General features: G+C 38.8%; 1 protein-coding gene across 1 annotated transcript in view; it reads right to left on the bottom strand.

The window, feature by feature from the left end:
- gfra3 (GDNF family receptor alpha 3) overlaps positions 1 to 25,114 on the bottom strand; it is a 52,840-nt gene that overhangs the window by 5,785 nt on the left and 21,941 nt on the right. Inside the window, exons 2-7 of the mRNA XM_040119405.1 lie at positions 18,263 to 18,559; positions 11,318 to 11,389; positions 8,947 to 9,301; positions 7,610 to 7,719; positions 3,243 to 3,377; positions 822 to 958 (exon numbers count right to left, since the gene is read on the bottom strand). Coding sequence (XP_039975339.1) covers positions 822 to 958; positions 3,243 to 3,377; positions 7,610 to 7,719; positions 8,947 to 9,301; positions 11,318 to 11,389; positions 18,263 to 18,559 — 1,106 coding nt within the window. The remainder of the gene's footprint in view (positions 1 to 821; positions 959 to 3,242; positions 3,378 to 7,609; positions 7,720 to 8,946; positions 9,302 to 11,317; positions 11,390 to 18,262; positions 18,560 to 25,114) is intronic.

The raw sequence follows: 25,114 nt of genomic DNA, 5'->3' as shown, positions 1-25,114 counted from the left end.
GGAACTGAGGAAGAGAGAGAGAGTTGGAATCCCCTCTTGTCTGGAGGCCCAGATTATCTCTGGCAGTGAGGCATGCTGGGAGCCAGGGAGCCACAGCCACAGCAGATTGTGGTCTGGCCAAGGTTACAGTAGCCAGGATTGTACCACATTTAATGGTCAGTGTTGGACAAGGGCAGCCAGGAGCTGTGGCGCTCTCAAAACACATGTGTTAACACATTCAGCATGTCTGTGTGTCTGTTACTGTCTGCGCATTACTGAGCTGGCAGACTCAGACATGATCCAACAGGACTGAAATCAAAACACTTCAGGGCCAAGACTTGTTTTTGTGCCACAGACTGTGTGAAGCGTAATTGGTTGGGAGAGACAAATTAAATGGACACAGTCAGGACAGTTTGAAAGTTTGTTTGCTCATAGTTAAGGTCTGACCCTGATGATATCTCTGAGTTCAAATCTGAATACAAACATATATTAAGTGTGACTCACACTTCTCAAGCATATCAGCATCTTCATACATAAACATCCATAAATCTGCTAAGAAACCATAGAATAGAGATGCTCCTTATAAAGCCAGAACCCCAGGATTAAGTTTTCTTAAACCTGACGTTGTGGCTGTACGGTGTACATATATATATATATATATATATAATATATATATATATGAAGACACACAAACGCACACACACACCCATGGTTAGTTACAATGGCTACATGTGAGACAGGGATAGAAGAATAACTCAAAGACTTAATGTTAATAGAAAAAGCCTCAGGGTAAAAGTCTTGACGGTAATTCAAAATATCAAGGTGAACTGAAGTGTACTCACAATGTTGTTGTATTCAGGCAGGTGGTTGTTGCTCAGCAGCTCATCCTCCTGAACCAACGGGGAGGGTCTGGGAGCAGGGGGGGGGGTGATGTCTGCAGGCAGGGAGCTGGGACTCCCCATCCAACTGATCGAGTTACCTGCATGGAGACACAGCCCCATCACTGCCTGTGTGTGTGTGTGTGTGTGTGTGTGTGTGTGTGTGTGTGTGTGTGTGTGTGTGTGTGTGTGTGTGTGTGTGTGTGTGTGTCTGTATGTGTGTGTATGCAACGCTGCATCTGAGGGAGTGTGAACCATCATAAATATTTGGCATCGTTATTGTTTGAGCTGTCTTTAGTGTTTCAACATCACAGGCTCAGTGTGTACTGACAGCCTGATTGTAAGCGGCTGTGATTGACTGACAGTTGGAGGCTTTACCCTCTGGTTCTTCTCCCTACACCTCTTGAGCCCTGCAGATGCCTCATGCTGCAGATACAGGTTGTAAGACTATTATGAATGCTAAAGCTGTAGCATGTAGCTGATATGTAAAAGAGGGAGAGTTCAGTTCAAGCTGTGAACATAGTTGCAGGAGCCAACTGCCAAGACAGATTCAACAGACCTCATGCTGAAGTCATTTTTTCATTTATTCCATTTGAGCTGTTCCTCAGAGTATTGTTGACACGTTAACGCTAATTTCATAATTCTAGTCCTCAGATGTGTTATTTAAAACAGGCTTTATAAAAACAATATGGATAGCAATAGTTTTCGTAAGTCTTTTTAATGTGACTTTCTATATTCCAAACAATCCATGTTCTTTTAGGATATTTTTTATTAGAAAAATTGGATTCACAAAATAAGATAAAATTATGTCCTTAGGAAATTTCTTTAAATACATAAGATGCTTACTTGCAGTGAGGTTCTAAGGAATTCCCTAAACCCAATTTTGCATTGAACATTATAAAAACAGCAAAAACGAGGAAAAAATACTTCAAAATTATGGTTCAGCATTTTGGGAAATATACTTATTCTATTTGCTTTCTTTGAAAGCACATAGAACAAGCATGAAATGATGCATGATGGAATGGTCAATTTTCATTAGGGAGTTGGATGAGAAGATCAATATCAACCTCATGTCTGTGGTATACAGCTGGAGTCAGGGTGTGGTTAGTCTAGTTTAGTATAAAAACTGGACACTGGGGAAACAGTCACAATAGGAAAAGAAATACAATCTATTATGTTGTTGTTATGATGATGATGATGATCATCATCATTGTCATTATTATTATTATTATCTCTCTCTCTCTCTCTCTCTCATTGACTGTCCTTACACTTTCCTGTTGTTCCCTTCTGTCTGTGGATTACTACAATGGAGGTAAAATGGAATTAGGCCAAAAGTCCTATTTAGCACTGAGAGAAGCAAGCAAGTACTCTCTGTGTTTGAATTCCCAATAAACCTGTTCTCATTTGCTGGTTTTTCTTTTTCTGTTGTCAAACAATGGAACAAGTATGAAATAGTGACTGAAACACGGCCCATTAAGACTACATGTTATAACCAGCAGTCACTTGCAAACTGCTCTGCACTGCTATAACCCTGATTTTATCATTGCAGTGTTGTCTGGCAAAATCCCCATACACATTAGGTAAAGATAATGGCTGTGCTGTGATTTTGGCTATATTTACTGGTAAAATAATCACTAGATAGAATGTTAGAAGCTCAGTCACCTCAGTGTCACTGTCCGGTCAATTAAATGAGAACAGAGAGAGGTGTTCCTACGGAGGGAAAGCCCGACCTCGTGCTCGCAGGGCAATAGTGGCAACTCTCTTCTATTGAAAACAGCTAAGGTTTGTCCAAAAAGTTGCCAGATTTGTCGCTAGTTGTTTTGTTTTTTTTAAAGTTGCTATAGGGGTGTGAATACTTGGTAAAACTAGTGACAAAGGCACTAAATTGACAACACTGCCTGAAATAACAAAGGTCTGACCTAGACTTTTAGTAGACAATTATGCTTTGGCATATAGGCCCCAGATAAAGCCAACCAAGAGGCCCCCCCAAAAAGCAGGGCCCGCCTTACAGCCATATCAGGTGATATTGTGCTTTAGTGGTGCATACTCGGGCAGTTGCCCACTTGCCCGGTTGGTAATCCAACCCTGACAAAAAAGTTTGAATGGAATCGTGGATTCGTGATTCGTGTGAGCAAAAAAGCTATCATATTCCTGCTGTACTGAGACAACATAAGTTTTAAACAGCCAGAACATCAACTACTAATACCACTGATACCGCAAGTAAGAATATGATAAACTGTCCGAAATCTGATCAAAATGTTATCCCTAAATCAATTCAGTTTAAAGGCCAATAGGCAACAAATAACTAAATCAAACTCATCTTATCTGGCATACTCTGACTGCTGAGACGAGTATATGAAACATGCATATAGAGCGTAGACTCACGCAGGCAGGTGTTGTGAGTGAACATCCGCTGTAGTCTCAGACAGTCCTGCCACTGGTTGCCGCTGCCTTCACAGTTGCACGACAGTGACACATCAGCAGAGCTGTTACTGACATAGTTAGGCGTCATGATGGTACCTGCAGGTCAGAAGGGTCAAAGTTAGTCAGAGAAACTATATGCTTTATTTTAATGTTAATAATCTTTATCACAGTATTCAGAGATGTAAACAAAACTGCTGTTTTTTTGTTTGTTTATTTTATTTTTGTTTGTTTTTTTGTTTTTTTTACTGCAAGCAAAGCTAAACTATTGCCTACAGAAAACACATGATGTACAATCTGTGACCTTCCCTGAAGGGATTGAAGGGATATTTCAAAGCTTAAAGATGGGGTTTTCTGCTGATGTCATCTTGGCGATTTTTAGAGCCAGATAGCCCAAATTTTGAAAATAAACTGGAGCCTTTTTACCACTTTTAAATGTTAAAGAAAAAGTTCAACATTTTGGGAAATACACCGATTTGCTTTGTTTTCCAAGAGTGATCAAATGAAAATGAAAAATGATTAAGCTTATTTGCCAGATTTTCTACTGGCTATGTGGTCAAATTACACTTTACTGCCGGCCAGAGCCTACCATAGCTTTTTAGAATGGATACACATTTATACAATACTAAGTTGTTTTTCTCAATTATGTTAAGTCATGAAACATTAATGGTGCCTGGATTATATTCACAGGCAACATTTTTCTATGTTGCCTGTGAGTGCTACATCTATCACACATTAGTCATTGGGAGGTGGTCAGGGTGGATTGTGGACTTACAGATAACAGGACTTTGACACCAGAGACCACAGTTTGGATTTTGAGTCCCATGAGTGGTTAAGTTTACTCAACAAAATCACTTGTTAAGTTTGAGGAAAGATTGTGGTTTTGATTAAATGTTAATTAACATGTTTTGTCTCCTACTTCAAGTCTCTGCAGACTTATTGTGTTTTAAACCAAGACCATGATCTTTCTCTAACCTTAACCAAATTTTTGATTGCCCAAGCATAACCATAAAAAAAGTTTAATAAGACTTTAGTTTCTACAAAAGGATATTGTATAATATGTTGTCAGTGAACACTTTACTGATATATTTAGTATAAACATTTTCGTTAATTTACAGAATTTTCTCAGCATGATCATAAAAAAACCACATTACTAAAAACATAAGCCGGTCAGCATTATGTGTCCTCAAAACACATTTGCTATAGCAAATTGGTAGCATAATCGTAATTTCTAGGAGGCATGATTGTACAGGCAGCCGCTGGTTTTATTCTATTTTATATCAGTATGGTATAAGACTGTTTTTGAAAAGCATATTGTTTGGAGCTTCAGGATACAGTATCGTTTTCATTACTAAATTTCAAATGGATGTATGTCAACATGCACCTAATAATCAGTAATAGAAATGATCGGATTTTCTGTCTTGTGTGATCAAATGTTATTTAGCACACTACAGGAGAATTAACTCCTGTAGAGAAAACAAAAAACTACTGCCGTTATATTTTTTCTCTGGCAGGCCACCCTGGTTTAAATATGTGGATTATGCAGGTTGTGCCTTTAAAAAAAGCTATGAGCCTTGCGGAAAAGTTGTCCATCATTGTCAGAGCTTGCAGAAAGCCACTTAACACTCCTCTATCCATATCTATTGTCAGCTGTCATGGGTCCTTATTTTCTATCTTGCTGCTTCTCCTCCCCCAATTCTGCTCTGTCTGATCACCCCGTTCACACACTTTCTGCCTCTCTACACATTATTCTACCATTCTGACCTTCTATACTTCTTCCCATTCACTCACTGGATTCTGTACAGGACTTTGATTTTGAGATTGCATACTATTAGATTTGTTTTAGAGAGTGTTAGGACAATGTATTCAACACTTAGTTTTTGTTGTCATGATGACAATTTTAGGTTTAACCCCAACTTCTCTGTCTTTACTGTTCATTTCAGTCCCTCCCTTCATGTTAGTGTGTCTTACAGCCAAAAGTATCATCAACCACTGATAGTATAGCCTTCTAAGTATGGAGTGTTATTAATGACAAAGGTGAATTGAGAAAACAAGTGAAAATAAAAAAAACTTTAATGAGTCTCTCAGTCTAAATACACCAAATACTAACTTCCACAAAATAATTTGTTTGTTTACTGCTTTTACTTTTGAATAAATAAAGTTTTTATATTATTATATGTAATATTATTTGTATAACTTTCCATAAGTTTCCATAAGTCAAAATCCCTCATATGCCTATATGCTGGAAGTTTAAAAGAACTTTTCATCCTCTTTGCCAGATATATGCATTATTTACTGTGAACCACACCTCACCTGTCATTAGTATCATGGCTCAGCTACATTATTTTACCATTAGCAAGACAATTTGGAGTTTGATACATGTGTATGCAGTCATGGTTAAAATTATTGGCATCCCTGAATTTTAAGTACAGAATTTAGATGTACAGAATTTAGACGTGGTGCTAAGAAGAAACTCTTTGAGAGAAATCTACGAAGGTTGATACGGATAGTGGAAAAAACACAGCGCAGACATCTAAAGCGTTTCAGGCTGACCTGGAGCAGGAGGACACCACTGTTGAAAGAAAGACACAAAAAGGCAAGACTAATGTATGCAAAGATTTTCATGGATAAGCCCTATTCTTTCTGGGATAATGCTCTATGGACAGATGAAACCAAAGTAGAGGTCTTTGGGAATGCAGTGCCTACGTTTTATAAAGGCACTGAAATGAAGCCCATAAGGAAAAGAACATCCCTACCTACAGTAAGGGGTTACTTTGCTGCATCTGGTACTGGAGACATCGACTGTATCAAGGGAATGATGAAATCAGGAGATTACCAAGGCATTTTGGAGCAAAATGTGTTCCCAAGTGTCAGAAAACTAGGTTTGAGGCAAAGGTCTCGGGTCTTTCAGTAGGACAATGACCCAAAGCACACATCCAGCAGCACAAAAGAATGGTTGAAATGGAAAAGATGGATTGTTTTAAACCGGCCAGCAAATGAGTCCTGACCTAAATCCCATTGAAAACCTTTGGAGAAGACCAATGGAAGAGTGGCAAAAACTACCAGCAGACATGTGCAAGAAGCTTCTAGATGTATACAAGAAACATTTAGAGGCTGCCATTGCTGCCAGTGGTTCTGCACCCTAATATTATTGAAGGGTGACAATAATTTTTTCTGGGGTACATTTTGTGTTTGCGTTATTTCACTATAATTCAAGTTGTGTTTTATTTTTTTTAATTTTATTTTGTTCAGTAACTTTGGACATTTTATTAAAATATTTCGATTATACAAAATTGGTTTATTTGCATTTATTTCTTAAGATATTCTAAATTCTGTGCTTAACACTCAGGGGTTCCAATAATTTCAAACAGGACTGTATTATGTATAATACCTAATAAAAAAAACCTAATATCTCTAATATGATCGCTTTTTCACATAACATTTCCACATTGATTACTATTATGTGAAAGAATAGCTGCGTTTACAATCAAATTAGCCCACTTTATAGTTAGCTAACAATAGCTAGATGACATTACTGTAACTGTTGTATTATTGACACAACTAAGTAGCTTATTGCTTAGCTAATTAACTTAGTAGCTAACATGAGGATTTACTATGACATTTGCTAGTTTGATCATTTGATGATTCATAGTATGAAAAGAGAGATTAAAATGAACAGAAAAGACAAAAATATTTGGGCTTTAGTGGTCACTATTTCAGTTGGTTTTTGACAGTGAAGTTTTCTGTTTCTTTTGTTACAGTCTTTTAGATAAATGACAAATTGCACACACTGGAAGTAGCCTGATGTAAGTTACGAACTTGCTTTACTTCTGAGTCAAATGCAATAGAGACTGTGCTCTACTCTCAGATTGGATTTGAGACAGGCTGTAAAGGGAGCCCTAATGTTGATGTGTTCACTATTCTCTCCTGTCTTGCTCTTCTTCTGGGCTTTAAATTTGTTCATGCATGCTCTGAAAATCTTGACTTTCAGATTAGTTACCATTCTTTTTTCTTTGTGCTTGCTCAAGTCTCCCATATGTAATTAAATTCCATAAATAAGCTTTGGCTACTGTATGTTTTACAATTCTCTCTTTCTATTGTAATCATAATTTAACTTCCCAAGGCCTTTGTCTCCAAAGTTTCAGGGAAATCTCTACACTTTTTAAAGTGTCCTAGAGACAAACTCAGTAGCGTGCCAAAATATTCTCTCTTGGAAGTTATGTCTGGAGGTAAAATGCAGCCTTCTATTTTATGTAATTCAGCTCCTCATCTTTTTTCCTACCTCAACATTTCCTCCCCCTTGACCTCCCCCTCCCCCTTGCATCCCATACCAATGAGTCCAGCGTAGGCTCGGAGGCAGAGGCCTGCTGAGTCTTTCAGACAGCCGCTGGCCGTCAGAGGAGATGGCTGGCAGTTATTAAGGAAATCAGCCAGTCTGGACCTGGCAACAACATAAACAACAACTCAACATCAAACACAAGAAATGGGAAGGAAAAATGGATGGGTGTGTATGTTGGGGTGTGTTTGCGTGCATGTAAATTTAGGTTCAATAGATGCAGGGTTTTTTTTTAGAATAGTATTTACACGTTTTATTGTGTTTTGCCCTTTCTCTTTCATTTTATCATTACTTTGTTCTTGATACTTTTGCTTTGGACCACCTGTTCCTCGAGCCTTTTTCCGCTTATATAGGACTTGAGGATATATATCTATTTTTGAAGGCCAATAATAGCTTTCTTTTTTTGCTTATTTTTGATCAACATAAATTTGTATTAAGTAGAACTATATTTCCCATGCATTAACCCTAATAGACAGAAAGCCTCTAAAACAACAATCAAACCATCATGGCACACTAAAACTAATAACAATTATTATTTTCATCATCATCATCATCATACAATCCTGGTCACACCAGTATTTAACATGGTGAAAGTTTGGTGAAACCTATTCATTGGAATGCAGCATCTCTGATCTGCAAATCCATTCACAGAGGCAAAGTAAAAAAGTAATTGAATTTCAACTTTGGTGAGCTTTGCACATGAAATGTCCCGGTGGACCAATAGCTAACCATCTTCACAGTGCTGAGCTCTGAGGTAATGGGAAGGTGGAGAGTCCTAAAATGAGGAATTATTATCATGATAGCTCTGTTGCACTATCCAATTTCATATAATACTACATATAATATTAGACAGGAGTTGATGGTACAAATATGTCTCTTAAATAAATTGCGTGAACTTGACTTTATTGTCAATTACTGTAAATCTTAGGAAGTAGTGGGAGTGATCAATTAACCGCTGATGATATAATTTTTAGCCAGCACCAGAATTTAGAGACAATATCCTACATTCCCTGATTCTTTTATGTCCCCCAGACGTACCAAAATACTCCAGTTGTCCTCATATTTTTAAAGTCAACACAATTTTACAGTTTATCAGTGGTGAGCTGCAAGGAAATTGAAAGATTTGGGGATTCTACTATAATTACAAAATATATATCCACACATAAACATACACACATACTGTACTGTATGCAAGCAATGTTACATAACAATACTATAAATTCTACAATATGACATCAAACTGCCTCAAATAATGTCAATTTATAGCCATTTTACATGTTACAATTAACAGATGGTATCAGCCCCGTACATTTGTATGGCTTCATATCTAACCTGCAGAGGTCGTCTCGGCGACAAAAACTCTGCTGGTGGAGGCAGTTAGGTTGTAGTTCCTCCATCTCCTGGTAGGAGCAGGAGGGTACGATGGTTTTCCTCCTCCTCTCACCACACAGGGTGTTGGTGCAGGGGCAGAACAGGACACCCAGGCTGTACTCCTCAGGCACCCGCTCCAGGAAGCGCCGGAGAGCACGGTGGCACTTATGCTGGTTGCATCGGTTGGACCCAGGAATCCGCTTGGTGCAGGCCAGGACATACTCTGATCGCAGGGAACCACACTTTTCGTACAAGCCACAGTCCTGTGCTGCTTTCAGACACTGGTTCTCACCATCCAGTTGCATGAAAGATGAGGCTGAGCAGGTGAGGAAAAGTTGAATTAGCAAAGGTTGTGAAGAGGGAAATGGAAGAGCCATTTCCCGCCAACAATAATTGTTTAAAAAGTACATCTTACCGCTATTAGTTTTTAAACTGTGAGTTGCTGCAGGAGTAGAGGACTATGGTGATATATTTTACACAGTGTTTAATGAAGGAACAAAAAAGCAGTAAAAAAGGGAATATAGTTAGGTAATCAACCATCAGTTTCTGTGGCATTGTTAGTCTACAAAAGTAATCCCATTCAATTAATTGTCAGAGTTCCAAAACTACAATTCCTATTAGGTTAGATTTTTACATTTAGGCAGAAAGGAGGCTTGTGGAAACATTTTGATGTATACTTATCATTTGTGTGTGAAGAGCGGCAATTGTGGACTGACAACTGTTTCCACTTTGTTTTTCTTGTCTTAAAATTTATAGCCTCTCTTTTCATTGATGATCATCGTCCTTTCTTCCTAGCCGTCCCATAATAAATTACAATGGACCCAAAAATGATTAAAGGTAAATATGTTACAAGCTTCAATGGTAAACTAAAATAAACTAAACAAAAACTAAAATTAAAGAGAATAAACTAAAGAACGCTATTAAAATGAGTAGGGGTATATTCACCATTTGCAGACTGTGCAACATGATTTGAAGCCCAGTAGGTGAGCCTCATAAGTAAATTGAAGAAGAAATTGATGTGTCAAAATGACATGGCTTTTTTTCTGGGCCTAGACACCAGGGAGGAGCCCCCAATGGTGTTCCTAGCCTTACTCTAAACACAAGTACTTGGCCCACCCCGCTTAGCTATTTTGAGAACTTTACCAGTAATGGGACAAAAAATGTAAAGTTTACTTTGTCCTGAAGGTGGTGGTAAAGGAAAACCCATGGATTCTCCAAGATGGAGAGGGTTCATCCTCTAAATTGCCCTATAAAGAAAAGAGAAAGGAAGGGCCTTCTGTTCAAAGAAATTTTGTCCAAATGGAGGTGCTAGAAAAAAGGTCAGGTGCTAATAAAATTAGGAATCATCCACTGGGGCCATAAATAAACACAGCAAAAATAAAAAGAAATCCATTAGTTGTCTTGATACCTTGTCATGGACAGAAGTATTGGTCTAAGGGAACTCTGGGAAAGACGGTGGTTCTGGAGGAAAGATCAGGGGGTCATAAAAATGATCAGCAATTATCCTTTGGATTCTGTGAATGTTCGTACCGAAACGTTGCTGTAATGCAATCTGGCCAGCAGTTGTCAATACCAACTATTCAGTCCTCTGAACCAAAGTGTTGGATGGATGAACAAACTAACTCAAAGGCTGACAACCCAATCCTTTGGCCCCACTGTCAGCAGGGCAAAAACATATAATGACTTAGAGCATCTCTCTTGCTCAGGGGTCTATAGTGCATAGTGCTTTGTTGCTACAATGTCCAGGGTTCAAATCAAGCCCAGGCCATATATCACTTTCCTATCTCTCTCCTAAGAATTCCTGGCTCCACAACACAAAAAACAAGCTAGATTTAAAAAAAAAAAATACAATTTCATCGTGTTTAAGGCCTAGCAGACCTCTAATCTAGCCCACTTTACCCAACACCACCGAAAGAAGTGCACAAGGAGAAATTCTGAGGGAGTAAATAGGTACTGAGATGGAAAGAAAAGAAGGCAAATGCAAAGAGCAGAGTCCCATAAGTCACCTGGTCACTATTTACTATGTCTTTGTTGACTGATACATATTGATTATCATGTCTAAGGTTTAGTGATTCACGGAGCTGCTTTCCTGGCATGTATTCATTTGACTCGTCAAACAGAGCTATAGAGCTGTCTGCCATTAAATATTCCAAGTGTGACAGTGATGGACACTGACTCAAATTACTTGATCATAACAAAGACTAAATGAGTGACTCTGTGTGTGTGTGTGTGTGTGTGTGTGTGTGTGTGTGTGTGTGTGTGTGTGTGTGTGTGTGTGTGTGTGTGTGTGTGTGTGTGTGTGTGTGTGTGTGTGTGTCAGAATGTGTTTTACCTGCTACCAAGGAGGCCATGCGAGTATCCATTAGTGTGTCATCATAGGGAGATATTTCCAGCTCATCCTCCCCTGGAAAAAAGCAGCACACACATACATTGGCAAACAATTGAGTTACCATTTACAATGTGACCCACAGTAGCTTGGAAGGAAAAAATTTAAGGTAAACATTGAGGTAAAGACAGCAAAGAGAAATTGAAATACACCAATTTTCTACCACCAAAACCTATCTGAGATGATTTGCAACTTTGAGCAAGACTTTCCATGCTATTTCTAGGCAGCAATGAGATTACATTTTTTTTTCAACAAACAACTGGAGCCAGAAGAATTGTTAGCCAAAGACAAACTAGGTCCTCAGATATTTTGTTAGAAAAAAAATTAAGTTCAAGTTTAACTTGATTCTTGCTATGTACATCAGGAGTCTTTTCATAAGAATCTGCACTACGGAAAGCTGAAAGAAAACAAAAAAGAAACTTTTCTGTTTCATAAATGAGCATCAGCCACATTAAAACAGGGGCCATGAGTTGTTTTGTCAGTATATCTAAGATGATGTACTACAAGTTATCTTGTCTCTGAAAAAACTGTTCAAGGTCTGTGAAAAGGAAAGGATTTAGAAAGCATTCAACTGTTGAAAACAAAACTTTAATGATTACTGTGTCAAACTGGAAAGTTTGATCCCAGTAAAGTGCAACTTTTTCCTCTAAGAAGACAAGGTGATTTGGGTTGGGTATGTCTTTGCATAGAGTCAAGACAGCAATTTTTGAAGTTATCAGAAAGCAATCAAACAGAGAGAAGTAATGTAATCATAGGCAGTGATACAGGAATGATACAGTATGACAGTGGAAAATCATGAAGATCATTGGTGTAAACATGAGTTGTCTGCATCATTAACAAGTACAGTATATTTAAATCACCCAGAGCTCTAAATATGTTAAAAATCATTGATAACACATCAAAAAAGTTAAGCTGGCCCACAGCATGTTGCTCTATGTGCACAGTAAGTGATTGGGTCATATGTTCTATTCTATCTCTACATTAAGTTGTGCCGTGTATTTTCTGACAGTTCAATGTGCTGAATTGATGTTTACTTCCTTGCTTGCCTTCATGTATCTCCCTTTCTACTTTAGAAGGAGAGAGTACACACCCCCAACCCAATGTCTGGCACCCTCCAAACTACTTAGATACCTAGATACCCATTGTGCAGGTTTTGTTTTATAATTTAACATCAGATTTCTCCTGGTGAGAGGTGAATACAGTGAGCAGGATTTTGCAGTAGCCATGGCTTTACAGATTACTGAGCCTTTCCTTAACTTGCTTGATTTTGTCTTTACTGTCAACAACCTCAACTGGCATTAGAAACTTGGAGAAAACACAAGTAACCCAAGCTGATGGATCATAGTTCCTGCGGCCTCTGCGTGTCTTTGCATTTTTGAGGAGGTGCATATCAGCTATGCGTATATATGCAATCTCAATGTATGGGCTCCGTAGCTATACTGTAACCACTGTACCATGTTAGTTTAGCATGTTAACATGCTAACATTTTCTCATTAGGGCAAAGTACAGCTGAGGCTGATTAGAATGTCATTAGTTTTGCAGGTATTTGGTCATAAACCATACTATCACTTCAAAGAAAAAAATGAAAGTAGTGCTAGAGCTAATGCAGATAAGTAGACCATGTTTCAGTCCTCTATCATTCGGCAAGTCCTGTAGCAGCTCTGAAATCAGTCAGCACCTCTGATAAGATACTTCTTGAGAGCCACTGTAGTTTCCCAGGTAGGCTGTGTAATTATCTTGGATAACATTATACAATGACTTGGATCCTTCTTCTAATAACCTTCTATATTACTCTAAATAACCCACATCAAATACTAACACTGCAGAATATACTTGTAGATGTATCTGCCAATAACAATCACTATGTCATTAAAATCTCATAAATGTGCACAAAATGTAGAATAAGATGAGGGATAACAATGCTAGGAGGGTAAACCCTAAGTCACCATGAGCTCATGTTATTGAAGGCAGCTTTTGTCCAATTGTGAAACCCAGTAGCAAGAGTCTTGATTGACTAGTGGATGAGCCATTTGTTCCTGCAAATTATTTATACACACTCCAAAGTACAAATTCAATCAAGAATGTAATGGCATGTAAAGTATTTATGTATGTAAATCCTATTCTAGACTATATATTTATGGTAATGACACACTAGAGCAGCCTAGCAGCGTTAGGAACTGAAGAGTGTGTAATTACACTAATGCTCCACTGACTAATAGGCCACAGGGGAGTAGGAGTCCGCTGGCTAGTGTCAGCTCACTTACTAATGCACACATCACACCCGCACTCCGGATGTGCTTCTGTTATTGTGTGTGTGTGTGTGTGTGTGTGTGTGTGTGTGTGTGTGTGTGTGTGTGTGTGTGTGTGTGTGTGTGTGTGTGTGTGTGTGTGTGTGTGTGTGTGTTCACATGTCTTTCTATGGTTGTGTGGACAAATTTTGGTTTGAAACCATCATTGTGATGACTTTTTGGCATTCTGAGGACATTTTGGCCAGTCCTCAAAACCTCAAAGGGCTGTTTGAGGGTTAAGACTTGGTTTTAGGGTTAAGATTAGATTTAGGTTAGGGTCAAGGTAAGGGTTGGGGTTAGAACTGTTTGGACCCCACTGTATATTTAGAGTGAATATGAGTGTAGATGTATCTCGTGTGTATGGAGAAACAAGACCAACATGCACCAGCAGTGTATGATGTGTGTCCAAACATCTACATCTGTGGTTTCTGTGTAAGCCACCAGCGGTGGAAAGTAACTAAGTACATTTACTTATGCACTGTATGTAAGTGCAATGTTGAGGTACTTGTACTACTACTTTATACTTCTACTCCACTCATTTTCAGAGGGAAATTGTTTTACTAACAATTTTAACTAGTATTCACTTTGCAGATTAATATTTTACATGCAAAACATATGATTAGTTTATGAAATATGTTAAATTTTTATATCATCTATTTCATCACATTTATGTCCCAGTTTGGCATATTCCAACTACCATATCCTAAGTACTATGTACAATGTGTGCTATAAGTGTCAAATGACTCGTATTAAATAAAGCAGCACAAAGTTTAAATATCCTCAAGAGTTAAGGCTGACAATTTTATATTTTTCTTCTTGTCAACAAATTCCATGTGAAGTCAAACCAACAATCAGTGTCTCCTTCTAACAAGTATTGTGTTTGAATCAAGCCTGTGTTTGTATTAGCCTGATATATGTATCTTATTTATCTGTCCAAAAACACATTAAATACGCATTAATGAACCAAACTGTTGCCCTGGGTGACAGGTTCTTTCATGACCATCCACACATACACTGTAGCCAAACATAACCAAAAGCAGTTCTCTTACCGTAGCTGCTCACCCTTTACAGCTCATGATTTCTTACACTTTTTCTGCAGTAATATAGATAAGATTTGATACAAAATTAGTTGCTCATCTCCAGCTTCTTCTGCAGAACCAGCTGGGCATTATGTTGAATTCCAGATAGTCTCTGTTTTAACAAACTTTGAGATTGAATCATTGTATAAATGGGTGTTGGTTTCGAAACCTACTACCTGCCTCCATGACCTTCAATCAGCTAAACTTTGCAAAAATCTCTGGCCAGTTTTGGGGCCTTGATTTATAAATATTTTTAATTTATTACTTACATCTGGCATTGTCCCCACTAGCTTCAAAACTGCTGTGGTCAAACCATTAAAAAACACACCTTGATCCAGGGATCCAGGATCTAAAAGTAATCTTTTTGAAACTTTTCAGTCTGCTATCAGGGTGTGTCAATCTACCTAAACTGCACTTACTGAATTGGTAAATGATCTTCCGTTTATGATAGATTAAGATTCTACCTCTGTGTTTCTCTTACTCGATCTCAGTGTGGTTTTGGATACCATAGATCATCATAGATCATCTCTGGTCTTGTCCTTCCATGGTTAAAGTCTTGCTTATCTGAAAGAACACAGTATATTTCCTATAATAATACTACATCAATATTTTCTGATGTGAAATATGGAGTACCCCGGGGCTCTGTTCTTGGCCCCTCTGCTTCTTTCTCTTTATATTTCACCTTTTGGTTTAACTTATCTACAGTGATGGAATTAATTTCCACTGCTAAGCTGATGATACTCAGCTGTGTGTGCCATATACAGCTGAGTAATCATACCATAATCATATCAAGTTATTAAATTAGAGGCCTGCTTGTCTGCCGTGAAAAACTAGATGTCACATAATTTTATAATCATAATTCTGATAAAACAGATGCTTGTCATTGGGCCAACCCAGCATAGACACCAGTTTGATCAACTAAAACTAGCTCTAGACAACTGTGCGATTTCTTAAAGTCTGACAGCCAAGAATCTTGTTGTGTAACATTTTTTTCTACCCCTTTTGAAAACCAGTACTGCCTTGTTTCATCTATTTAACATAGCAAAAATTTGGTCTTTTCTTTTAAGGCAGATGCAAAGACCCAACTTTGCACATTTGTGTCCTCCAGACTTGATTATTGTACTGTTTTTTTTTTCAGGCCCACCACACACTGGCCTGCCACACACTAATACTAAAAGTCTTCAAATGGTTCAGAATGCTGCAACAAGAATCAATCTAAATCCAAAAAATTTGACCACATTACACCAATTTTAGATTCCCTTCATTTGCATCCTATCCAGTCATATAAGACTTGCTTCTAATGACATGCAAAATCCTAAATGGGCATACCCCTTTTCCTATCGTGACCCTTTCCCCTGGAACAAGCTCCCAGCTGATATCAAACTGTCGACTCCGCTAAGGCCTTTAAAACCAAACTTAGAACTCATCTTTACACCGGAACTTTCAGTTTGTGGCTTATTCTTCGATTACTTCAAATCTTGTACCTGTTATCATTCTCCCTCCTGGGGGTGATTTTAGTCATAATGAATCTGTTCAACTTATTACGTACAGTTTAGTCCATGTTGTTCTGCTGACAGTAACAGATTACTATCCAGGTTGTGAGATCTTCTCCCTCCCTCTCTCCCTCTCTCCTCCTCCAAGTTCTCTCTTTTTCCTCAGGCTCTCTGGAACATCAGCCATCCTGGGACCTCTGTCTCTCCCCTAGTTGTCAGTGCCCCATTGCAGATGTTATAGATCTGGATCCTCATCCTCCAGGAGTCCCAGTCTCTTCCTTGTCTCTTTACCTTCAATGTGTTCCTGTTGTCCTTGTCTCCCTTTCCCTCTATGTGATTGTTATGGTGTGCCTGTGTTTTCCTGTTGTGCATTTGTGTAGTCTGTCTTCTTTCCAGGTCTCCATGGTGGAGAGGAGGTTGTGTGGCACAGGTCCTTTCTATTAGCGGCACTTGGATGTTGCCCCACATCCTCCTGGATCATTCTTCAAATACACCATAAATAAACATACACAGCCACAACATTAAAACCAGTTACCAGTTTTAATGTTGTGGCTGATGTTTACAATCTATAATTTTGTCATCCTGTTTGTTCATACTGTAAATTTACTATGTGCTTTATGCTGTACACAAAACATCTATTGGCATAGCTGTTCATCCCGAAAGATCCCTCCTCAGTTGCTCTTCCTGAGGTGTCTTCAATTTTTTTCCCATTTAATCTTTTTGCTTTATAAATAAAATGTGTCCATTTGATTAATCCATCACTTAAGTTAGTGAGATTTGTTAAAACTAGAGTTGCCCAGCAATTTTAGGAAATGACTGAACCTTTTAAAAAAATAAACACTAGAGTTACAGCCTTACAGTTGTTTGCCACCGTCAACCAGGAAAGTTGCAGTTTACATCCATGTCTGTTGTGACTCATATATGTAGTGAAGACTTTGAAGGAATTTAATAAAAGGTATTAAGTGTATTTTATCATAATTAGTGCATTAATTCTTGAGTTATGGCCAAAATTTTTTTTTGTGAGGTCACAGTGAAATTGATCTTTGACCTTTGACCATCAAAATCTAATCCTTGAGTCCAAGTGAAGGTTTGTGCCAAATTTGAAGAAATTCCCTCAAGGCGTTCCTGAGATATTGTATTCATGACACTGGCACAGACAGTCAGACAACCCCAAAACATAATCCCTATTGCCACGGCTGAGGCTTTCTAACTTTTGCTGAACAGCTCCTATGGCCACAAGTGGCAGTTACAGAAAGTGCGTCTTGCCCTTAAAGCTGTACTAATCTTTTTTTTTTTTTTACAGATTACAACTCCACAACAGGTTGAGCATCATATATGTTTGACGTATTACAGCCTTTTAAAATTGTTTTAGGAAACACCTGAGCCATTTACACATCAAAGAAGCAGTGAGATTGAATCAAAACAATAAAGAACTGAAAAAGCCAAAAAAAATTCTTGAGAGCTTGGGGCAGAGTTGGTGATAATTCTCTGTGGTTCTGTAACTATCTGCAGTCCTTTTTACATTACTCAGTCATTTGAGCCTATATTTATGTAGAGCATTATTTAGTGCAGCTTTAAACCCTGTGGTAAAATGGCTTCCTGTCCAGCATGTACCTTGCCACTCACTCAGTGCATTCCTGGATAGGTTCCAACCCCACCCACATCACTATGTGGGATAAGTGAATATAGAAAAAGAAATGGATGGACTAAAGAATGAAAATTCTTATGAGAATTTCACGATCTTGATTTGGCAAAGTAAAAATAATGACTTAGTAACAGAACTCTTCAAATAAAAAAACTGCAAAGGAAGGTAAATGGGAGCGAACAAGCTTAACGTGGCTTAATGTGGATAAATCACTTAAACATAAATTACAATGTGGAAATCTGTAATTTTGTACAGTATGTTAAGCTTTTTTCAATTTAAGTAAATGTGTTTCTTAAAAATACTGGATGGAAACCCAGTTTTAGATATGCATCCACATACAGACTCTCATGCACACCCTTCCCCACTCCAGCAGAGCCCTGACTGACCTGGCAGCAGGCGCACCCTCCAGTATATGCGCAGGCACTGCTCCTCCTTACGAAAGCCACGCTGGCACTTGCAGGCCAACAGAGCGGGGTGTTTGGCCAGCAGAGCATCCTGTCTTTCCAGGCACTCAGCTGCCGCCTGCTCCCCTAGGGGGGACACCGCTGCGTCAGCCCCACACAGCTCCAAGCCCCTGTACAATGCCTCACACTGGGAGTCGGCAGAGCACACCCGATGAGCTTCAACACAGTCGGTGGACGATGGTAGGAAGGGGAAGATGGGTGCTGCGGATGGCAACGCATCTAAGAGAGTACAAAAGAGATGGAGGGCAACATATTAAAAGAGTAAAATTGAGGTAAAATTTAAGCACAGAGAGGGAAAGAAAGAAAAGGTCAGAAACAAATACAATTAATATAGTATGAACTATTAACACATTGGTTTTAGTGAATGTACTGTAGCAACCTGGTGTCAAAGAAGAAAGCTTCATGCTAAAAAATTAAAATCAGTTACCAGTTTTAATGTGACTGATTTGTGTATATATACATACAGTGGGGTCCAGAAGTCTGAGACCACTTTCCCATTTACTGAAATGTGTATATACAAGTTCACGGACCCTTGTGAAACACAGAAAGCTTTATTTGGTTATTACATTAAGTATTTATTTGTCCCATTTTGGGTGATCCTGTTGTGGTCATTAGGTCTACTTCTTAAATGAGTTCAATTTAATTAAACCCATTCATGAGCCAATGTGAGAAATCCACATTGCTGTTGTGTTTTTGTATAGTTTAAGCAATGTGATCAGATATTTGTTTAGCCTAAGGCTGATGACTAGTTGCGCAAGTAAAAATAGAGCACTTTAAAGTTTTTGACTATGCAGCTTATGTATTTAATTATGGGTATGGGTCAGGTAATGGGACTTATCTTACCGGGTCGGGTCGGGTCGGGTCCAGATTTGGATTTAGATATAATTTTGGATAACGGGTTGATTCTGGTAGCAAGCTTTGCAGATATGGGGTGGGTGCAGGTTTCTTATATTGAACCAAAGAAGGACTCTAATCAGCTACCTCTTAGCTTCTGTAATGTATTGTTGAGGCTCAAGATTGACCGGGATACTGCCTACTTATATATATATATCAGGAGTTTGACAGATATAGGAGTCATGTTACATTTGTTTTTGAACCATTATCTTTCTGGTAAGGGTGGGAAAAGAGGACCCTACCAAATTGCTGGATAAGTTTGCAAGCTACATTAGGTGAGAAAAAACAAGAGGATTGTTTGTCATCGCTTCATAAAGAGGAAACAATTTACAAGTGAGACTTTTGACCACTTTGTCAAGGATTTAAGGCTGCTTTCAATGGCTTGACAGTATAGTGAACCTGATGATATGCTAATTGACACCATCATCACAGGATTCTGTGAGAAAAGAGTGCAAGATGGACTGCTGGACAGAGTTGAAGATCTGACGCTCGCCAAGGCGATAGAATTCCACGAGAAACACAGAAACACATGAAAATTGCCAGAGATAATGCTATATGTTAAATGTCTACAGTGGCTGCTAAACCCAAGGTGGCCATAAAAAGGAACACTATCCATAATGTTCAAATTTAGTGCAGCAGAAACTAAAGGCTAACTGTCCTAGCTGCAGCAAGTAATCCCAACACAAGTGGAATAAAGGCGAGTGTCCAGCTAACAGCTCAACATTTACTTGACAAACCCAGTCACTGGATGGCTGTGTGCCATAAATGTGAAGCGAAAACCCTGAGTGTGGAGTCACCAATAAAAGAGAAGGCAGATGAGGAAATACGGAACATTAACTTCAATCAAATTGTGGCTCCTGCAGACTCATTAACTGAAGACAAATGGTCAGTGTGTATCACTAAACTGTCACAGGAGGTCCAATTCAGGATAAACATGGGTGCCAAGTGCAACACACTAACACTGGACAGTTATCAGTGACTCCTGTACACTGGTGACCTATGATGCTGCAGCACACTGCTACTCACCTACTCCAACCACGAAGTTAAACCTGTTGCTGTAGTAGATCTAACACTCCAATACAAAATCAGTGACATTAGTGCTGAGTTAGAGATTGTGAACATATTTCAAGAAAGAGTGCTCAGCGGAGCCACAGCTGAAGAATTAGGTCAGGTAGTCAAGCTTAATTCAAAACACTGTCAAAGACAACATCCCTCCAGAGACTGCTCCACAAGGTCTAGGTGACTTTCCAGAACTAGTACGTACTACAGGACTTTGCCAGGTGAGTACAAAATCAAAACAAAGCCAAATGCAAAAGGTGTTGTGCATCCAGTGTGCAGGCAGCCTGCTGCACTCAGAGGAAAGAAACTCCATGAAATGGACGAAAATGGCTACATCACTAAAGTTGAACAGCCTCCAGAATTGATCTGCTCCATGGTCACGGTCACATGTGGAGGCAAAATAAGGGTTTGCATAGATCCAAGTGATCTGAATAAAGTCATCAAAAGAGAGCATAACCTCATTCACACTGTCAAGGTGCAAAAAATGCGAGGTGATAAAATATTCTCAGTCCTAGATGCTAAATCTGGATTTCTCCAAACAGAACTGAATGAAGACTCATGGTCCCTAACAACCTTCAACACATTTGATGGAAGATTCAGGTGGCTCAGGCTACCATTTGGAAATTTTCCAGTACATATTGAATGGTATGCTAGAAGGCATAGCAGGAGCCACGGCCATTATGGATGATATTCTGATTGCAGTGCCTAATATAGAAATACATGATAAAATTATGCGCAAGGTTATTGAAAGAGCCACCAGCTACAACCTGAAACAACTGTCACATTTAGCAAAGCCAAGTGCCATATGTGGGGCACTTGGTAAGTGCAGGTTGGCTGAGACCGGCTAAGATTAAAGCAGTCCAGTGTGTGGCTTCACCTATCAACAAAGAAGTTGGTTGCCACTTCCTAGGGTTTGTCACAAGTTTATTCCAAACCTCAGTGAAGAACAAGCACCCCATGCGGCAGCTTTGCATGGAAACCAGCTCAGGCTCAAGGACTTGTGCTCACATCCACCAGAAGTACTATGACCCAGCAGAGCCTGTAGAAATTTTTTGTGATGCTAGCAGTAGCGGACTGGGTGCTCTGCTCCTGCAGGACATTAATCCTTTTGCTTTAACCTGAGGCTCTGACTGAAACACACTATGCACAAATAGAAAAAGAAATCACCTCAATTGTCCACACATGCATGAATTTTCATCATTACATCTTTGGAGCAGGTTACAGTCTATAATGATCACAAACCACTTGAGGACATTTTCAAAAAATCGCTGGTTTCAACTCTCATATGCACCTGCTTCTGACATTTTTGAGTTTGAAGGCAAGCACTATATTGTGTTAGTGGACTATTACTCAAAGTTCATTGAAGTAGATAAGCTTAAAGACCAGCGTACTCGTACCCTTATTGAAAGAATGAAAGCTCAATTTAGCAGATATGCCATTCCCACTGTCATACAAACAGGCCCACAGTATGCTGCAGAAGAATTCAGAGACTTACGGCAGAGGTACGGCCGTAAGTCACCACACCACACATCATCACCTCACACTCCTCACTCCAATGTAGAGGCCAAGTGAGCAGTGCAAACAGTTAGAAGACAAACAAACAAAGCTCTGGACAAACATCTAGTGCTATTTGACTACAGAACCACCCTGTCCCCTGCACAACTGCTGATGGGTAGAAGACCCTGAAATAAACTGCCTACAGCTCAATAGCTGCTCATTCCAAAGAACTATAACTCTCTCAAAGTCAGGCATCTGTTGGGTAGGTCTCAAACTTCTGAAAAGTTTTACAATAATAAGAACTGGGCAACTACACATCGCCGGCTACTGAACCCTGGAGAAGAGGTCAGGATAGAACCAAATCCCTGCAGTTGCTGTTCAGAAACAAAGCGCACCCAGGTCCTACACTGTGGATTGTGACAGCAAAGAGCTTTGCAGCAACAGCCAACATCTTTGCAAGAGCACAGCAGTAGCAAATCATTTTGCCACTTCTTAAGTGATGAGCCCTTGACTGAGTCAGCTGATACTTCACCAGGTCAGGAAATGTTGCCCCTGAAGAATCCCTGGACTCTGGCCAAGCATGCCTTTCTATGCCATACAACACAAAATGAGGCCGACTGGTGAAGCCCCATGAAAGACTGAATTTGTGATTGTTTGTACAAGTTTAAATAATAAAGTTGGTCAACATTTAAGATAGTTACTATAACAACTTAAATTTAGCACTGTTAATGGACTGTTGAGATGCCAAAATCATATTTAGAACTGGTGGCCTTCCTCAAGTTAGTGAAGTCGAGGTAACGTTATATTAGCCTTATAATTTAATAGAATAGCATTATAGCTTAGTGATTATGTTCCTTGTCTGAAGAAGAGGGGATGTAATGTATTGTTGTGGCACTGGAAGCACTATTGTAAAAAGTGAATTTGTTTTGTGTGATCTTTGTTGGCCCACCGTACCTCTTTGAGTTGCTATTTGTGCTCAATATGTCAGACAGAGAATAAAGTAGCACGACATTTAGTTTAAATCTTCTCATCATGGTAATTTAACAGCTTCCTCCATTTTGGACTCTGACGCTAACTGCTTTTGGTCAAACCTAAACTCAAATATAACTAATTTGAAAGCCTGATTCTTAGTCTTACATATCCATCATGAAAAGCTTTAAAGCCTATTCTATTTTTTATAATGACCGCTCCTAGCCCATACTAGATTTTATCAAGTTTAGTCCTTAGTAAAGATAAATTACAGTAGGTGATTTTAAAATTCATGTGGACGCTGACAATGATAGCCTTAGAACTGCTTTTATCTCATTATTAGTCTCAATTGGCTTCGCTCAGGGTGTAAATAAACCCACTCACTGTTTTAACCACACCCTCAACATCATTCCAACATATGGCATTTAAATTGAACATTTAATAGTCTTTCCACAGAATCCTCTTTATCGGACCATTATTTATTACTTAGTGCTGCATTCGATACTATTGACCATCATATCCTATTACATGGACTAGAACATTTAATTGGCATTGAAGGAGCCACTCTAAACTGTAAGTTACTCTAGATGGCTTTGCCTTGGCCTCCAGCACCACTGTTAGGGATCTCGGAGCTATCTTCGATCAGGATATGTCCTTTAACTCTCACATAAAACATTTTCAAGGACTGCCTTTTTTCACCTACACAACATTGAAAAAATCAGGCACATCCTTTCTCAAAAAGATGCAGAAAAAGTAGTCCATGCTTTTGTTACTTCTAGGCTAGATTATTGTAATTCCTTAATATCAGGCTGTCCAAACAAATCTTTATATACTCTCCATCTGATCCAGAATGCTGCAGCGCGAGTACTGACAGGAACTAGGAAAAAAAATCTTCTGTGTTAACTTCTGTGCATTGGCTCCCTTTAACATACAGAATAGAATTTAAAATCTTCCTCCTCAACTACAAAGCCCTTAATGGTCAGGCACCATCATATTTCAAAGAGCTCATAGTACCCTATTACCCCAGTAGAACACTGCGTTCCCAGAACACAGGCTTGTTTGTGGTTCCTAGAGTCCCCGAGTCTCCAAAAGTAGAATGCGAGGCAGAGGCAGATGCCGCTATAATCCTAGACTGCCAGGTGACTTCCCATGATGCACCAAGCTCCTCGTTATTAACTTGGCTTCTCTCTCCCATAGTTTTGTGCTTTCTCGTCCCTCTCCTCTCTCTTCCTGTTGAGTTCTGCAGGTACTTCTGCCCCCAAATATAAAAAAAGATCAAGATGACAACTAGATTCCTTCAATAAACTTCCATGTGTCTGTTTGTGTGTTTGAGGGAGAGAGAGAAAAAAAGAGTTTACACAGAATGACTTTGTATATAATTCTATTCTATCTGCACTGGAAATGTACAGTATGTGGTGCTGTTACCAGTGAAAACAGATCCCTCATTTTAACCTTTAGTGCTTCTTCAACATGAAACTAAAACAACATTTATTGTCTGACTGGGCAGAATTCACTGTTCAGTTCCATTTTGTTGCAGACAGTAACATAATATTTCTACTGTCCCTGAGATGATGACCACTAAGTTATTGAATGCAAATTCAAATTATGCATTTGATTTCGGAAGAATCTCCAACACACTGCACATACAAAGATCCTCTGACAAAAGAAGCTTAAACCAGGTTACATAAAGTACTTACAAAACACCACTTGAATGTCACAATTAGACCAATTTTTACTTCAATTAGATTGGAGGATTTAATTTTGGAGTTTGTTGTGTCTACAATTCAGTTTGCTTGTTGCAGCATTCAATTGAGGCCATGATTTATTTCCAATTCCCCTAATTGTCTAATAACCTATGTGTATTATTTTACAGCATAACATTATTTTATTTGGGTTAGGACTTTGTTTATGTGACTTTATGTGAATAAACAGCAAGTTCATCATCTAAGTTCCTGAAGGATGACAAACAACTGACAGAAGTTGGGAAGTTCTACACAAGATATTTATGTAAGTGTTCTGAAGGGAATGGGGGTATCCCTACTATGTCACTGTATGACTGTTGCTTACTGTTGTTTTTTTCGTATTCTTATCATGAGACAAAAGATTATCAAGTAAGTCTGTTTTAATGTAGAAGCATTTCATCTACGTAATTTTTATTTTGAATGTCAATCAAGAGACCTTTCACACTCAACATAGGCAGATCTTGGGTCTTTTTCATATCTGTAGCATGGATAAAAGAACTGGTTACCAGACTCAAAGATGGCGACCATTAATTCCTCTGAAAATTGCTCTCCAAGTAAATAAGCCAAAATAGTTTTCTAGTTTCTGGGTTTTCTTTCACATTGTGCAGTCCAC

Source organism: Xiphias gladius, chromosome 23 (genome assembly GCF_016859285.1).
Source record: "Xiphias gladius isolate SHS-SW01 ecotype Sanya breed wild chromosome 23, ASM1685928v1, whole genome shotgun sequence".
In the NCBI taxonomy this organism is placed as follows: Eukaryota; Metazoa; Chordata; class Actinopteri; order Istiophoriformes; family Xiphiidae; genus Xiphias; species Xiphias gladius.
The sequence above is the reverse complement of the archived record's forward strand: the minus strand, read 5'-3'. Positions and strand labels throughout refer to the sequence as shown.